Here is a 19717-nt window from a genome sequence, read left to right on the forward strand (position 1 = left end):
AGAATGCCTTAACACAATTATTTCATTTTTTAAAAAGTATTTTTTGTTTTGGCAACCATGTCCAATATTTATTTTAATCATAGAGTCTGCTACCCAAAAGTACACAGTAATCATATTTAAAATGTGTTTAAGCTGAAAAGTGACAATATGATGCTAAATTTACTTAATTTTAAAAATATATTTGTAGTCATATTTTAGCATAATATGTCTTACTATAGAACAGGCCATTCTCTTAGGACATTTTTATCAATAGTATATTTATTTTCTCAAATGACCTGTCATGCTTTCATTTCAAAGATTTTAATACTGATCTGATCCAATTAATTATTATTATAATTAAAATATTGATAATTGCTCACAGAAAAACCAGCAATACTTGTTTCAATAAAATATATTTTTCAACAGAGTTTCCTGGAAGAGAAATTAAATCCAGGTTTTAGCCTAATGTTAGTCTTAAAAACATACGTGTATTAAATAATGCCATCTTGAAGTTAGGAGAAAATGATTAAACAAGTTCCTTTGAAATCATCTGGAATTATGGGAATTCCTATTTCGGTTCTCAGTTTTGGGTAACTGGTTGCAAACTGATGCCACCTTCCACTCCCCTAACTCCTCCCCCCACATTAAATTTAGATACCGCTAGGACTTATAAATTGCTTAATTATCTGTTCTGTGACATAAACGTCCTTAGGGAGCCTAAGAATCTTAGAAGATAAGTAAATTAGAATATTTACTAAATATGACCCTGTGGTAATTAAGAGTCATGGCAAACACAGAGGAGAATAGAAAGAGACCTCAAAAAGATTTAAAAAGATATAACACAAAAGCACAAAGATAAAACAGCATTAATTAGCACATGGAGAAAACCACGATGATATGAGATGGTGATGGTGTGTAGTACCAACAAAAGAATTGAGATAATGGAATAAGAATCTAAAAGTTTTGTTTGTTTTGGTTTCTTTTTTGATGTATCATGGAAAATAAAAAAGTAATGAATAAATAATGGAAAACAAAAACGTAATTAGTGATGGGGGAAAACCTCACTGACTTGCATGAATGAGTATTTAATAAGGCACAGTCACATAATAGAATAATTCATATACTGAGTATATCTAACCTGAATGCTTGGCTACTGAGGGCCTAGAATCTCCATAACATTATGTTACTTTATGAAAAAAAAAAAAAAGCAAAAATAAAACTGCATTCCATTTTTGTTCCCTAAACTAATTTTATTAAAAATCCATTCATTCTGACTTTAATCTGTATATTATTATCATACCTTCTCATCATTATCGATTCTGGAATTCTGTCTCCTTTCCTATCTTCTTACTAATGGCTAATTTTCCACTATTGACAGTATTTCTCAATGATTCTCTAGGTTTTTTCTAGTATCCCTCAGGACCGTCCACTGAACAAATAGTAAATACTGCTCTATACTGTTTATTAAAATTTTCCATAAAGGTTAGTATTATCTCCCAAAGGAAATCCACATTCTTGGACAGTAGGCAATCTGCTGTACATATCCTTGACATCCCATGAGTACCATAAAGAGTTGCACACCAAGTAGCTATTCTTTGATTCCCTGTAAATTCGTTTAAAAACAAAAATGTCATTATTTTTCTTCTGACTGATGACCTCATTATTAATGTACATTAGTTGGCTGGTTAAATTTAGCCCAATGATATATAATCACTTAATGATTGTAATGACCTTTTCTCCTTAAAATGTAAAAATACTAAACAGAATATTTTTAGTCCATTTCTTCCATAGGGCCATTCCATAATAAAAATGGAGATTAAATGTTTATTTTAAGTGTACAAGTATGAATACACTTTTAAAAGTAGCCAACGATTTTGCTTATCTTTTTATTTTGTGGAGGTTTACTGAGAGCTTGTAATATATTTTGTCTGTATTTTATGAATTCATCTAATTGGCAATCTGTTGAAACTTTAATTACAATAAAATAGTAAGTAAATAACTGTGTACTATTTTTCATTGGTGTTGAGTAGCTAGATTTTCAACATTTGCAATAGTAATTCATTATCACTTACCAAACAGGTAATTATAGCTAAGTCTCCTAACCTTAGGGTACTAGATTTTTCAGAAAGACAAAGTGTGTATTAAGACCAATATAGATACACACAGTAATTTAAACCATGTTGGCGAAACAGTGATACAAAATAAGTGAAATGGTACTGACAGAATCCTAAATTCTAAAAGTAAAACACATCAACCTCAGCTGAAGACCAGCTTTGGAAAGCCTTTCCATCTGATCCAGAAAACAACAGAACTAGAAAGAAGTCAGAAAGAATGAAAAGTAAAGAAGAAAGGAAAGTTAACAATAAATAAGGCTAGACTAGCCATTTCTTAACCTTGGCATTTGTATGACTAATGTTATATATAAAATATTGGGAAAATTATCCTTTCTAAGCAATTACTATTCATGGAAATATTTCTCCAATTACTAACAAAAGTAAACGGGGAGAAAATGAAGCAGACAGTCACGGGATATTTTTGATCAATAGATTTACTGATTCTCACGCTATTCCAGCCCCAATTTTCACCTGAAATGCTTTACAAATGCTGGAGCTGAAGAATAGAGACTTATGTACATCTAGAGAGCTTTCCAAACAGTACTGAAACACATAAAGTAATTAATTATTCATTACTTACAAAAGTTGTGTTTTCCAATAATAATGTGGTAGCATTTGTTTCTATATTCAGTTTAATGACATGTCCATTCTCGCTTTTATACACCACATCTGTATCTGCAACAACAAAGACATTCACAATTGACAAATACATTGACTAGGTAATATAGTAACTGTAGGGGAGAAAACGTGCAAAATAAACAGACACATTAGAATAATCATTTTTAGCCTTCAATAACACAAGCAGATTTCTGTACTTGGGATTCATTCTTTTGAAAGATCAGGAAGCCCGCCTAACACATGGTCTATTGTACAATGAACAAGGGGTTAGTATGAGGTTCACTCAGGTTCATAGTTTAACAAATGAAAATTAATTAAAATATGGGCAATTTGCCGCACATTCTACAGTGAGAAAAAAAATGGGCCATTACTGATGATGATCCAGTATGTTAACTTAAAAGTGCTGCCAGTTGACTGTAACTCTCTACAGTTCTAAGTCACCTCAGATTGAATCATTCTCATGCAGACCTATTTATGGATCTGGTTCTTCTACCACCACTGAATTCCTATCCAGTCTCTTGAATTCTCTTTTGGGTTGTGAATTTGTTCTGTGGTATTTTATCTGGCTTTCACAATTGCAGCTCAAAATCTCTGAGGCCACTACTATATCAATGAATCAACTTTTTCAATTCTAGAAGAATTATGTCTTCATTTTAAATAACTGCATTTCTTTCAGATAAGTTTTTTTACATATTTTTGAGGTAAGTTTAGCCATGTTTGTTAGAAAATTAAAACATCTTAACAATATCTCTGTCTGAAATTACGAACTTGAGGGAAAACTGACAGGATATAAGGATACTCTGGAGATAAATACATATATGTAATTATATATAATTACATATATATATAAAATTAGGTAAAAGAAGATAGCCACATTAAAGTATTTTTGAGTATGTTCTCTTTTTAAATGATAATCTTTGTACCCAGTTTTACCCAATTCTAGCCTTTCATGGTGTTGCATACACATCCCTAATCTCCTGCTCATTCTTGGAAGAAAGGTGATATTAATGGAGATTAGATTCATGACTCACAGTAAATGAATGTGTATAAATTACAATATCTCAGAAATTGAATGTCTTCACTTGCAAACTTATAAAACAAGTACTAAATGATGAGTTACAAAGATTCTCAGCAAAAACACACAAAAAAGTGTCTGACATTTTGGCTGAATGAGATTTTCTGAGTCCTTCTCTCATTATTTAAATATTATTAATAGTTACATCTACAATTTATATGACAAGAAGCAAGCAATACTAGCAAAACTGAAGTTTGTTTTCTTCAGTGTCTAATTCAAAAGACATAGTCCAATATGACTCTCCTATTAGAGCTAAGAATAACACAGAGGGCCAGTAGTTCTTAACCTTAATCACATGGGAACAGTGACATGTTGGAACTGTGGCCTGGGAAACAGAGAAAGACAAATGGCCTTTTTAGGAAGGAGGAAAGTAAGGAGATAAAGAATGGATTTCCCAGTTACTCCCTGAGGCTGGCTGTACGGACTGATAGTTCTATATGATCTTTAAATTAAGGCCTTTATCACCTTCTGAACTTCTGTTATCAGTTAAAAAGGAGTTGAGTTCTTTTTTTTAATCCTTAACTTTACCTGTTTTCCTTTCTATTGATGCAGAACAAATAACAGATTTACATAAACTATAAATATTTATTTTGATTTATATTATTTTCCTGTCTTCCCTTTCCTTCTCATCCATATTTATGATCATGTCTCAACAGCAACACCAATCATCTGTAATGCTCATTTGGTCTTGCCAGTTGATTTGATTTCCTGTCCTCCTGCTCACAATTAATGCTTGTCAAATCAATAGTCCAACCTCAACTTTGAGTTCTAACATCTATTCCCTCTTTGAATTTTTAAAAATATTCTCATCTCTGGCCCACTTCTTGATTGTGATGAACATATCATCGTGGATTAGCAGAAGCCAAATAGCATGCCCTAACAAAATTATCCTTACAATATTTTCTCAACAAATTAAGAGAAAAATTTCCATTTTCCATTGCATCATGGAGATAAATACAGCAAAACAAAACAAAACACTCGACAAGTAGTTTTTCTCCCAAGAGGCAGGCAAAAACATCTTTGCAAAGATTGTGATAATGAAAGAAATCTAACATGGCTGACTCCATCTTGCTTTTAGGCTCATAGGCTGGCTGTCTTCACTCATTCTTGGGCATTGACCAAGCTAACTATGGATGAAATTTAGTTTATAGTTTAACCTTGAAACAAGAATCATAATAGTCACTCCCTAAACCTCATCCCCTCCTTGTTCAGGGATTGAAACCACCCTTGTAATGCTAATGAAAGGAAACAAAACTGAAATTATGAAAGAGGTCTGAATTCTGCTAAAATGTAGCTGTAGTTTTTGTAATCCCTTACTGCTCAAAAGTTATGTGGCCAGAGTTTACAAGATTTGTGACTCCCTCATATATAGATAATATAGATAATATTACTGTTGTAGAACCTCAGGTTGGTCTTTTGAGATGATTTTCAGACTGGCCTCACCTGGACTCATGACTCAACAGTCCTGGGACCTCCCATCCAGAGGTAGACTCCGTGCACAGTTTTCCACACTTTTATAATTGCATCTCCCTCAACCAATCAGCAGCATCCATTCCCTAGTCCCATGCCCACCAAACTTTCCTTTGAAAACCCCTAACCTCCAAGACTTCAGGGAAACTCATTGAGTAATAACTCCAGTTCTCCCACATGGCAAATCTCATGTTACTGAAACTCTTCTTTACTGAAATAACAAGGTCTCAGTGAACTGGTTTTTGCAGTGGACAGGAACAAATCACTGGGTGATTACACAAGCACACTGGAGAATTTTAAACTGAGATGAGGTCTGTGGCATCAGAGAGAAAGAAAAGTCACAGAGCATTTTTAATATGAATAGTGATTCCTGGTCAAGAGAAGAGAAGAAGAAATATGTGACCCCACAGTTCCTCATAGTGAAAGAAAATCTTTAATGAGTGATAGTTTGTTATTAGGGGTGGTCGAAATAAAATTAATCATTATTTCCCTTAGAATGAAAGTAGAAGTGAAGCTTTTTTGAAAAGATAAAGACTACACTTAATATCAATTTATTTAAAGTCAATTTTCTTGGATAATTGTTTGGCCTTGAGAAAAATCTACAGAGAATTAAGATTTGTAAATACCTTTAGATGTACATTCCTGCAAATTTTACTGTTAGGCCTGCAATGCTGCATTAATAGAAAATTTTAAAAATTCACATGTAATTCTCTAGCTTAATAACTAATAAGGATTTTTGCATGAATTATTTTAAAAGCAACTAATATCTGGCCTTATTAATTTTATTGGGATTTTTTTTGTTCTTTATAATCTGGTCTTCTGGATTTCATATTTATTCTACTTTACAGTTTGATTTATAATCACTAGTGAAACCCCCAGTTTTGAAACTCCTGTTACTAAGATTAATAGTTATCTACTAGATTAATAGTGATCCTTCATTCTGAAACTACATTTCTAAACGATGTACTATATATTTTGTTTAACATTAAGTAATAAAATATGAATGAATCAGATCAATGACTTAAGTGCATTAACATGGGAAGATTAAGGTAGGTGTACTTGAAGTATTCTTAAAACATGACATTATGCATATCTACAAGGTACTTTGATTAAATAATATTTTCTCCTTTTTAGCTCTTTGACAGTTAAGAGCCAATTATTCTCAACACCATTCAACTCAGTCAGTTTTTTTTTTTTTTTTAATGAAAATGTATGGCAGAATAGAATCACTATCTGGCCTATGTACCCTGAGATCCAAGAACATATTTTCAGTCTGCAGTATCCCTAACTATCATACTGTCCTTTCTATTCAATTCTTTCTTCCACAATTTGGCATACAAAAAGAAAAATATAATATCCTAATTTAAAATCTTTCAGGTAAATGGAACGTTATATTTTATACCCCTTCCACACAAAGCAGATAATATAGCATTTGCCATTGTTAATTTAGTTCTCAATGTGGTATTGAAATTAAGAACTAAGACTTCTGCATCCACCTTGTCTATCAGGACCAAGAACAAAGGCAGCCTACATTCACATCATTTTACTATTTGTTCCAGGAAGTTCTTGTTCATGAACTTAACGGTGTAAATCAGAACAAAAAAAATTTTTTTTTTTTCAGAAAATAGCTGAAAATTAGTTTCTAGAAACATTAAACTCCTAAAACTGGGTAAATTGCTCAATTACCAAAGAACTCACTTCAAGATTCCTGCCTTTCTGTGTCTACCAATCCTAAACTATTACATCTTGAAGTGCGCCAGCCAAACCAGATCCTTACATTGAAAGCTCAGTCTTATCTACTCAAAACCAGATTTCCAGCCCTATTCATATCTCTCCCTAAACTTCTTCTGGACACTCCGACTCATTTAAGATGTTGTCTTTTCTGACTATTATAGGTAATAAACTCAGCTTTGCTTAACAGGTTACGCTGTGGGTCTTCTGAGAAGTTGAAAACTGACAAAATTCATTTTCCATGTGTATCAGTATAAAATCCCCATATTGGTAGTTGGTCTTGCTAACGGCTGATGTATGTATGCTTTTAATTTTGATGTGATAACCTACTTTCAGTATTTCACAATTAAATCAATCAATAAACATATCATCTATCTCTACATAGGGAAAGAGTTTTCAAAAAGTAGAAAAAACCTTGGCAAATCAGTTCTCTGAGAAATTTTAATCCAAACATAATTGTCATGGAAAACTGTTTTGATATATCCACAATTAAAATTCTGTAGCAGTCCATGTTTTAAAAGAAACTATACTCAGTAAAAAAGCTGAGCAATTAAAAATATAACGTGGAAAAAAATGAAATGACTATCACAGGAAATGTTCAAATAAATCTAGAAAGGGTTTGTTAACTAACAAGTTAAGATTTTATTCTTTAATTAACTGTATCAATAGTAAATCTAGAATATTTAGATATTCATAATTAAAACACAGTAGGCTCCTCATTCAACTCTCCTAAAACACTGCTCTCAACAATGTTAAACTTTCCTCACATTTTGAAGAGCCCTAGGATCCATATATTTAGCTGAGAAAACTGAGGTCATTAGAAATAGCTTCAATATCCTTTATTTCTACTTTGAGATCTCATTCCATGTACACTCTTTGTTTCCCAAGACTTTTGGGAAGAGATGAACTTTCTCCTTCACAAAGAGAAGCTCTGTTTTATAAACAAGTCAATGCACTCTAAAGTTCTTAAATATCTTTGATTTCTGCTTTAAAAAAAAAAAAAAAAAAAAAAAAAAGTATGACCAGGCACGATGGCTCATGCCTGTAATCCCAGCATTTTGGGAGGTCGAGGGAGATGGATCACAAGGTCAGCAGAACGAGATAAGCCTGGCCCACAAGGTGAAACCCCGTCTCTACTAAAAATACAAAAATTAGCCGTGGTGGCATGCAGCTGTAATCCCAGCTACTCAGGAGGCTGAGGCAGGAGAATCGCTTGAACCTGGGAGGCAGAGGTTGCAGTGAGCCAAGATTGCACCACTGTACCTCACTCTGGCAACAGAGTGAGACTCTGTCTCCAAAAAAAAGAAAAGAAAAGAAAAGAAAAGAAAAAAAGTACATTAAGTCTAGTATTTTTCTCTGTTCCTAGTTTTTTTCCCTTTCACACTAGGCCTCACTAAACCTTTTGCCTGAGGGGTTTCCGTAACAGCCACATTCTCCATATTCTCTGTAACAGCCATACATGCTATTCTGCTATTCTCTATATCTTCTGCAGTGCAGCTGCAGTTCTTGCTCTCCTGAAATTTCAGACTTCCAACATCATCACTGACCTGCAATAACCAAGTCCAATATGCTCTTCCCCTACGCTTAATCTCCACCTAACTCAACTTCATAGTGTGTAACAATGATGATGAACAGTAGGATTTTGTAATGCTCTTCTCTTGACTTTGAACCACTACCTTGCCCTGGTATTTGTTCTTCAAATTTTCCTTTCAATTGCTACCTTAACAAAGGCATCCTTCCAAACTCAGCTGTAGGCCTTTTTTTTTTTTTCCCCAACAGCTCTTCAGTGACTATTTTACTACTTACACTTTCCTATATTGATTCTTAAACATTCAACTAAAGTCCTCATCTTTCTCATATGCCAGTTCTACATTTCCAACTCTATACTAGATCACGTATCTTGTAGACATATAAGACTCAGTACTAAAATTAAACTTTTTATAGTTTTGGCTCTACTAGCCCTCCAAATTCTATTTACATACATACCATCCTGTTAGTTATACCTTTCCTGTATCTTTATCTCCTATATTAATATTATTCTTTATGACCACTCACCCAGACTATTATTAGTTTTCTAAGAGTTTTCTATGCCTCTAGGTATTACCATTACACAGCCCAATCAATTAGACACAATACTTCCCATTACCTCAAACACTCTACAAAGACCTGTGGCTTCCTAATCATAAAATATAAAATTTAACATATATTTATATATTTATTATCTACCAACAGTCTATAAAATAGACTAGATGATCTGTTGCTTACAGTTCTCCGCATATGTAAAACTTCACTCCCACTCAGATTTTCTTACAATGCCCACAATAAATACACCAGATCTTGTTCAAACTTTTAATTTTTTTCAAAGCATTGTTAAATTCCCAACACCTTTAAAGTATTCACCTAATATCTCTCTCTTCGGAACTCCTAAGCCATTTAATATTTAATCATATAATTCCTTTCGATCTTTTTTACTGAGTTTTTAAAATTCCATTTTGATGTGTTTGTTTTGGGTTTTCAATTACTTTATAAACTCAAGAAGGGACCTATTTCTTGTTCCTTTGAGTATTGAAACCATCTACATCAACATATCTTACTGTTTACATTAACACAATTTGCTATTCAACTGTCTGCATTGATATGACTTTAATATTTCAGGAAATTCTTGCCAGGAAGCTGAAGTTGCAAATAACCATCTTTTTCCAAGAACTTTCCAAAAATCCATTTACTTGAAAAATAGACTGCCCCATCTAAGGCTCACTAAATATATCTTTCTCAGAACAACATGCAGCACAAACAAATGACTGCTTCCTATTTAAGAGCTTCTCCAAAGCACTCACATCCCTCAATTCAACTATCCTAAACTCTTAATCACAAATTATGCCCAACTCTAATCAAGACCACATATTGAAACACCTGTCAAACTACATACCCCCAAAACTTTATAAGCATCTCTTCTTTGCTTTTCTCTTTCCATATGCTGCTCACTTTCTGTGACAATAGTGATCTTTTTTACCAAACTAAACAATTAAGTCAGTCATGCTTTATCTTTAATAGGTTATTTCGGTGGAATTTTTGGTGAGCCACCATTCAGTCGTTTGCAGCTTTTACAATATTTACTATAGCCCCATCCAGTAGAATGATCACAGCAAATATTTTTGTTTCCTCTAAGTTTTTGACTACATTTATCAAATATATATATGCACTTATTTACTTATTTATTGCTGTTGTGACGTTATTTAGAAATACATTTAGCACTCCTGACGAAGATATCTGCCTTGACTAAAATTTATTCAACCTCCTCCATCCACTTCACAACCAGTCCTTGACCTTGGCCGGCCTTTAACAAGAATCCTGCTGGGTCAGTTTAGTGAGAATCCTCCTGCCCTTGACACTTGATCAAATTCCTCTACCCCCACCCTTGAAATTTAAGTCTACGGCTTGCCTTTAGCAAAAATTGTGTTAATCCAGTTGACAGAGCAGGAGCACTGCCATCTTGGACATGCCCTTCATTCTAAAGTTCAACTTAATAAAAGCTGCCTAAATCCAAAGGGCATCAGCCTAATGGCTAAGGTCAGCATGACCATAAACCACCAATAACATCTTCAACCAGAAACATTCCAAACTCCTCCCCGACCACAGACATGCTAGTCCCTAGATAACCCCCACCTGCTGGGAAGATGCCAGCCCCGAGATAACCCCTCTCCAGGCTGAAAAGATGTCTGCCCTAAGATAACCTCCTCTCCTCCCAGAGACATTCCAATCTGCCATCAAATTATCCACACACATAAACATTTCAAGCTTCTGATAAGCCCCTCACCGTAAAACCAATATATACTCATAGTCTGTAAGAGAAAGGGCTCCTGACCAGTTTGGCCAGGAGTGTCTCTCAGGTTTTAACTAAAGAAAACCTCTTTAACTGTCAGCTGTGTTTCGCATTTCTTTCCTCTTTCTTTAACTCTTATACCAGTTTAACAGGACTCCCCCTGCCCTGGATACCTCCTGTTAGTAGTTTTCCATGTATTGACTGCTTTATTCTGCTCATTGGCTCTAAGTACCTCTAGCAGTATTTGCTGTGGTTGCAGTTAAGTCTCTTTTCTACATTGAAATAGCTCTTTTGTTTGGTTTGGTATGGGGTTTTTTGGGTTTTTTTTGTTTTTTTTTTGTTTTTTTTTTCCTTGACACAGAGTTTCACTCTGTTGCCCAGGCTGTAGGCTGGAGTGCAGTGGTGGGATCTCGGCTCACTGCAACCGCGACCTCCCAGGTTCAAGCGACCCTGTTGCCTCAGCCTCTGGAATAGCTGAGACTACAGGTGTGAGTCACCACACGTAGCTAGTTTTTGTATTTCTAGTAGAGATGGGGTTTCACCATGTTGGCCAGGCTGGTCTCAAACTCCTGACATCAAATGATCCACCATCTTGGCCTCCCAAACTGCTGGGAATACAAGCCTGAGCCACCACGCCCAGCCCTATTGCAATCGCTTTGAATAAGGTCTTCCTTAGCGTTTTAGTAAGTGTCAGAATATTTTTTAATACTATCTTGCAAATCTCAACTTTCATAACCTACTTTCATAATATTACAGCATATTTAAATAATTTTAATACATTTACATATATATAAATTTAAATTTAGCATTGTTAACGGAAGAAATAAACTTTGAGAAACATTTTAAAGAGGTTTATTCTGAGCCAATATGAGTGACCATGGTCCAGGGAACATTCTCAAGAAGTACTGAGAAATATGCTCAAGGGAGTTGGGTTACAATTTGGTTTTATTCATTTTAGGGAGATAAGAATTGTAGGTAAAACCATTAATATGGTTTAGCTGTGTCCCCACCCAAATCTCATCTTGAACTGTAATTTCCATAATTCCCATGTGTCATGGGAGGGACCCTGTAGGAGGTAATTGAATCATGGAGGTAGTTTCCCCCATGCTGTTCTCCTGATAAGGAGTGAGTTCTCACAAGGTCTGATGGTTTTACAAACACCTGGCATTTCTCCTGCTGGCACTCATTCTCTCTCCTGCTGCCCTTTGAAGAACTACCTTCCGCCATGATTGTAAGTTTCCTGAGGCCTCCTTAGCCATGCAGAACTGTGAGTCAATTAAACCCCCTTCCTTTATAAATTACCCAATCTCAGGTATTTCTTCATAGCACCATGAGAACAGGCCAATAAAACCATAAATAAATACAGGGAAGGTTTACATGGGTTCAGTCTAAAGAGGTGGGATATCTTGAAGTGGGGAAGATTTATATGTCATCAATGGAGTCAAAGATTTTCTGATTGGTAATTGGTTGCAAGAGTTAAACTTTGTCTAAATATTTGAAGTCAGAAGAAACAAATGCTTGAATCAAGATTAAAGGGGGTTGTGAAGGTCAAGGCTTTGTTATGCAGATGAAGCCTCATAGCTAGCAGTCTTCAGAGAGAATAGATGGTAAATGTCTCTTTTCAGACATTAAAGTTGTCAGATTATCAGTTCATCTCCCCTAGATCTGGGAAAGGCTTGGGAAGGGAAGGTCTGGCTGCATTAATGGAGATTGTCTGCAGATCCAAATTTTCCCTACAAAAGATGGCTTTGTGGGGCCATTTCAAAATATATCAAAAAATATATTTGGGGGTAAAATATTTTTGTTTCCTTCAGGTTCTGCTATCTGTCCTGTGACACTATGCCAGAGTTAGGTTAGAAATTAAGCCAAATTGTACCAGGTTAATTAAAAAAAAAAAAAAAAAAGCACCAGTTTTACAAAATTTTGTGGTTTGTAGGATGTGACTTAACCTTTGCCTTGCATGACCTTTTGTCTTGTTTTTATTTAGCCACAAAGAGACTGTTTTGTTAGTCTCATGATCTCTATTTTAACCTGAATGCTGGTCAGTTGGCTTAAATTCCAAAAGGAAGGAGATATAATGAAAAGTGTTCAACATCCCTTCCCATCATGGCCAGGAATTCAGGTTTTCAGGTTTCTCTGGGGTCCCCTTGGTCAAGAGGGAGTCTGTTTGGTCTGTTGGGGGACTTAGGGTTTTATTTTTGGTTTACAGTATACTAGATCAGGGGTCCATAAACTACAGCATTGGGTCAGTCTGGCTTTTCAAGGCCTGTTTCTGTAAAGAACACAGCTACATCTATTTATTGTTCATGGCTGCTTATGCACTGCAACGGCAGAGTTGAGTAGTTGCAACAGAGAAAATACGGTCCACAAAGCCTAAAATATTTACCCTCTGGTTCTTTAAATAAAAAGTTTGCTGGAATCTATGTTAACCTATTAATTGTTTGCCTCATTCAAAGAACATATTTTTTACTTACTGTATTTATAAATGTTAATCACTGATCATTGCAATGTAACTAAAAGACAGTTCTTCTGGATTTCCAAAAGAGCTATATACTCTAAAAGGTATTTTTTGTTGTTGTTGTTGTTTGTTTGTTTTACAACATGGCATGAGAAATACATATTTTTAAAAACATGAATCAAATCCCTGGTAAATAAGATAAAGTTAGATATCCAAAATAAAAGCATTTACCTAAAAAGTAACCAGAATAAATGTCATTTTTATTTAAAAGTCATCATAATTGCAAGTAACCATTATTAATACATGTGGAAGTGCCAATCCTATGAATGCTACTTCCTGTGATAAAGAGCCTTTTTCAGGCTAGATAATGGAGCAGTTGATAGCCACTCAACTAAATGATGTTTTTCTGATTTGTAGCTAAAATGTGAATAGCAGCAATTTTCACACGATCATTTCATTCTTTGGATTATTTGCAAAAAGATCGCATAAGAGGAAAATAAAATCTCTCTCTAGAATTTTAAATATCTTTTCCCACCAGAAGGGTTGTTTGCATAATAGTAGCATAACCACCAGCTTTAACTGATTCTTAACTTTCTTCAGTTAAAACTCTTACCAAAAGTTTCTTGACTTCATACTCATACACTCAACAATCTTGTTGAATGGTCCCGTCTATTTAAATCATCAGGCAAAGGAAAGATGTAAGCAGATTCATGCTTCTCTTCCACTTGAGCAGCTCATATAAAGTAAATATAAGATTGGTGTGTTTATATGATCCCAAAGATCTAGAAGTCTACACTGCAGTGATACATGCAGAAAACAGAGCTTATTTTAAAGTAACATCTAAACTGCAAAACAAGGAGGAAAAAAGAGGCTAGGCAAATATTTCAGTCACTTCCATCTCCTTCTATTTAGTTTGTGTCAGCTACTATATTGTCACCATTTTTCTCCTCATTCTGAAAAGATTAAACCGAGCTGATTTTAGTCTTTCATTGTGCTTTAGGAGAAAGGGAGGTCACCAGCAATCCTATGCAAGATGATAATTTTTGTATTTTGGGGTTCCACTTCAGTAATACACTTCACTATAACACCTCATTGCCCTGTAATGGTTTGACTGCTGCTATGAATAATAAACTCTTTTTGTCTCTGACCCAAATGCCTCATTTTTATATAGTCGCACATACTTTGGCAGGCTAACTTGTTAATTTGCAAGTAGGGTGAAGTCTTAGACCCTTCACAGTTATTCACTTAAAAGATATCCTCCCTCCACTCCAAACATCTCCCTGCTTTCTCTTAAGATTTTAATTTTAATTTCCATGCCACTAGTAAAATGACCTCAAATTGCATAGTTATGTTTCATTAACTTAGTCATAAATCAAATAATCCTTCATCAGACTTGTAAATTAGAAACTCAAAATGAACTCTACTTACCTAATTTGTGCTTCGATCCTGCAACATTGACTGTCATTCAAAACTCTGAAGTCCTATATTTAAATATCTATCAGCATAGCCTAACTATCCATCACTTAGCTATTTTATTATCTTGCTCAAATCTTTCACGGTCAGTCCAGGAACTTTAGTTAATTTCCATTGACTATTGATATTGTCCAATTGACAAACATGTTTACTCTCCAACATCTTTGATAAAGCTGTGTCTTTCTTTACAAGATTCAATGTCTTCCCATTAGTATTTCAGTTGAATGGATAGATGGATATGTTACTAGTGCCAGTAAAACTTAAGCAAGTTTTTTCACCCTTATGAAAATATTTCCCTAGTCATGGTTAATATCAGCATAGAAAAGATGATAGAAGAAAAAGACATATGGGTCAAAGACAATAATTTTTTTACATTTTCTTATTTTAAAGTAATGTATATTCACTGTGGAAAATTTGTGTAATGCAAACATGTCAAGGGAAACTGACAATTTTAATGTGTTCTCTTATGAAACACAGTTGCAATCATTTATATATCAACATTTAGATCAGACTTTATTCCTTAAAATTATAGATTAGACAATATACTCTGTCACTAAAATTTCACCACCGGCTATTTCAAAAGCTTAACACTCTCAATTGACATTATAGAAAGAAAAATAAATTGAAATATCATAACTGAAATATATAATACATGCTACAGTTCTGAACATAATTGCATAGAGTAGTATTGAAGAATTTTGTTGTCTGGAAAACTAATTCATACATCTAAACAACAGATGCTGTGACTCTTCAAATGCATAATGGCATACCTTTATCAATTTCTGCATATTTCAATTAAATCTCTAGAGAGAAGAATTGATCACTGTAATCCAAGTATATAATTAAACCATAAAGTAAGACTTAATTAAATAGAAAATTGATTTAGTTGAATAAATTGGTAGTATTGCATTCATTTAAACAGAAACAACACTGAAAGAAGTGACAGAAGGAATAATTAAAATTCACATGCTTAACAACATGAATGAAGGGCAGGAATATAAAATATATGAAAATACTTACAAATAAATAGTTATAGGATGGTTACTAATATCAAATCACTAGCTAGTTCTAAGACAATAGCAAGTGGAAATGAGGCAAAAACTTTGGCCAATAGGTTGTCGTTTTTCTTTGGATAAAATAACTTCTCAAGCATATGTAGGCTTTAAGATTTTTTTTTTTTTTTGAACAGTGTTAAAGTTCATGAGAAAAATTCAGATGATTAAGAAAAAATGCTGATGAGCCTAAAATTGTACAATGGACTTAATCATACTTGTTCTTATGCCTAGGATGTAACTTACCTAACTGTAAACAGCTATTATACAAGTTAGTATCTGTTTGTTTGTTTGTTTGTTTGTTTGTTTTTGAGATGGAGTCTTGCTCTGTTGCCCAGGCTGGAGTACAGTGGTGCAATATCAGCTCACTGCAACTTCTGCCTCCTGGGTTCAAGCGATTCTCCTGCCTCAGCCTCCCCAGTAGCTGGGACTACAGGAACATGCCACGATATACAAGTTAATGTTTTCAGAAGAAGGATGATCACCTAAGAATTGATAGATAAGTCATTGTTACCATTTTCTACTTTAGGGAGGAGGTGGGAGAAAAGTAAAGACTATTTACTTCTTTTGGAAGTATCAGAAACTCCCGCCTGAATGAGATTACCTCCCAAACTGGTTGACTGCATGTAGGGCTTCATGCAGACATGCACGACTTGATACAGATACTTCAGTGTTGTCATCAGGGGCATGAATAATATCTTACCATAGTTTTCTTTCAGATGGCTCCATTCCGACAAGCTTTCTCTTCATGGTCAAAAAATGACTATAGCATATGGAATCCCTACAGCCTCTCACTTTAAAGACAACATAAAAAAGCAAGACAATATTTTCCAGCGTTCTCAGTAGGAGGTCCCTTGCTTTCATTGGTCGTAGACCGCCCAGGTACTCATTCTTGTGCTGTACGTTAGTGGTATGCAACGTGCTAACTAGGCACAGACCTAAATCACATGCCCATTACTGCCAAGCATTGATTGGGTGTTGGTTTTTAAGAAAGAATTTATTTTCTGGATGACAGAAAATGATCAAAGTTAGCTAAGTGACACAGAAAACAGATCTATTACACAATGAGTGTGCATTGATAATTATTATGTTTACTTATGGAGGGTATTATTTGTTAAAAAAAAAAAAAAAAAAGGAAAGGGCTCTCCAAACTCACCATAAGTTTGCATTTCATAAAGCAGGTAAGTACAGGAAAATTGATTATATATGTGCACATGTGTGCACATGTCTGTTTGTGTGTGTGTGTGTGAGGGGGCTACCGGTGGCAAAAAAAAAAAGTGGGTCTGTGATAGGAAATACATTTTTAGTAATTGTTAAAATTCTGAGTGGGGTTTGCTGTTTGTCTGGGGTCCTGTCATCTACACAAGTCATGTTTTCCCTGGAGAAAAATGATTTTGCCTGAAATCTCAAGATATTTGATGCCCATTGAGGAAGTTTGCCAGGAGAAATGTGTGCTTTTGCCAGGATGTGTAGTCAGAGATTTATTCTATTGAGAGGGGGAGAAACATGTTGGCAGCAAATCAGTCTGACACTGCTGAGAAGATATAGATATATGTCCTGGGAGAATCACAAATCTCCATTAAAGTTTCAAGTCTCCTTTTGAGTTGTTAAGAGTAATCAGATTGGCCAAGGAGCAGTCTGAATTTACAAGTAAGTCTGCCAGTAAGGATAAACTCTAAACCTACAATTTAACATCAATCAGTGTTAGAACATGAATGTGGAGAGTACATTTTTTAATTGCTGTGGTTTTCTTCAAACTAGTGACCCTACCTCACTTCTCATCATGATTAACCAAATTTTTCTTATCTAACGTCATGGGCAATTTGAAAGTCCACCGCTTCCATGAATTATGAATTCCTCCCAAACAATATTAGTTTTACACACACAGACACAAATGCACACACATACACACACAAATAGATAGATAGAGAGAGAGAGAGAGAGAGAGATATCAGGGAGTAAAAGAAGGAAGAAGGAGTATGTTTTAGAAATTTAGGGTGAAATTCTGACTCTTCTACATAACAGTATTTAATTTTGTAGCTGGTTACATTAGCTATCTGTAATTTACTTTTGTCATCTGAAATAATTTTTTAAAAACCTAAATGTCCAAAATAAGTTGTTTTAGTATCAAATACTATAATACATGTTAAAAATGAAGTATCTTGCACAGAGTATGTATCCAATAAAGTGATCTTGAGTATGATGATGATGGAGGTAATGTAACTGACTACAATGATTTAGTAGGCATTTTTTAATTCTCCACCCTACTTACCTTTCATCCTCTTATCAGATACTACCATTAACCATTAAAATGGCTGTGTACTCTTAGAAGAAAATATACAAATTTCCTTATTTACCTAATTACTAAGAATAAGACTGAGTATATATTTGGTATTTACGTATCTCATTGAATTAGTGTCTAAGTATTCCCATTTTGAGAATTTTGGAAATCACATATACACTTGATGAGACAACAAACCAAGAATAGAGTAAAATCCAAGAGGTTAATCATGCACACAATAATAAAAAGAAAAAATAAGAAGATATTAAGGTAGTAAGGCTATGACGAAAGGAAGCCATCCCAGTATCATGAAATGATGAATTGATGAAATGTGGTATATCCATATAATAATATTGATATTTACATATCAATAAGGATGAATGAAGGAATGATACATAGTACAAGAGGAATAAACCTTAAAAATATGAATGTAACTGAAAGAGGATATTAATAAAGAACTGCACATGGCATAATTCAATCTATAGGAAATGTTCAAATAGGAAAATCCATAGAAATAGATAGTAGATTAGCAATTGCTGAAGACTGGTGGGGAGGAGAATCAGAAATGATTGTGTACTAGATTTCCCTCTGGAGATGATGAACTCGTTTTGGAAATGAACAGCAGTGATGGTCAGACAATTCTATGAATATACTAAAAACCAATGAATTGTACACTTTAAAAGGGTGAATTTCATAGCAGTTTTTATCACAGGGAGGAAAAAATGGGTAACTATGTGAGATGGTGAATATGCTAATTTGTTCCCCCATAGTTACTGTTTTACTATGTATGCAGATATATATATATATATATATATAATCTTACAACATTATGATGTATACATTAAATAGACACAATAAAAATTATTTTTAAACAATAAGAGTGAATTTTACGGTATACAATTTTATATCAATAAACTTATTTTTTTAAAGGTACATGAAAAAATAGCGATGACCAAAAAGGAAACAACTGAGACGACAAAAGTTTAAAATACAAAACTTTAGATATATTTTGGCTGTAAAATCAAAACTACTGGTGGAATATAAAACAAAACAATGTGCCATTTTCCTGGTATTCATTTCAACTACTCAAAGTAAAATTTAACTTCTCACCAACTTTGAAACAAAAATGGTTTGTTCTTGTGTTATAGTTGCTACGTGTAATCCTTCTCCTTTAATTTGAATCTTCTCCTCCTTACCTCTAATACAGGGCTCTACAAGTAGTATATATATTCTGAATAAGTTGACAATATTAAATACATTAATCATATAAAGGTGATATGTTCACATAATAAAGTATTAAAAGGAATGAAATAATGATATATAGTACAAGATAGATGAACCTTGAAAATATTAATCTAACTGAAGGAAAACAGTCAAAAAGAGTTAATTATTTTGTCAGTTAATTTTATACACTGTTTCTACAAAGGACCCCTGAGAAAAAAGTTGACAAAGTAATTGGCTCCAAAATGTTTTGGAGAGCTGGACGGAACCAAGGAGGTCATCTTGTCCATTGACTTCATTTCATCCATGATGAAAAAGTCATCAAAAAAGCCTCACTGAACGCAGTGAAGAATCAGCAACGAAAACTCCTGAATTAGGATTCCAAGTCCAGCCTAGTTACTGCAATACTGGTTATCTCTTCA

The 19717-nt window shown here is 34.2% G+C and overlaps 1 protein-coding gene across 2 annotated transcripts in view; it reads right to left on the reverse strand.

The window, feature by feature from the left end:
• The window catches only part of DPP10 (dipeptidyl peptidase like 10), a 687795-nt gene that overhangs the window by 354546 nt on the left and 313532 nt on the right, over positions 1–19717 (reverse strand). For both annotated transcript variants that reach the window (XM_007964753.3, XM_007964755.3), the window contains exon 4: positions 2674–2768. In XM_007964753.3, the coding sequence (XP_007962944.3) occupies positions 2674–2768 (95 nt within the window). The remainder of the gene's footprint in view (positions 1–2673; positions 2769–19717) is intronic.

Source organism: Chlorocebus sabaeus, chromosome 10 (genome assembly GCF_047675955.1).
Source record: "Chlorocebus sabaeus isolate Y175 chromosome 10, mChlSab1.0.hap1, whole genome shotgun sequence".
NCBI lineage: Eukaryota > Metazoa > Chordata > Mammalia > Primates > Cercopithecidae > Chlorocebus > Chlorocebus sabaeus.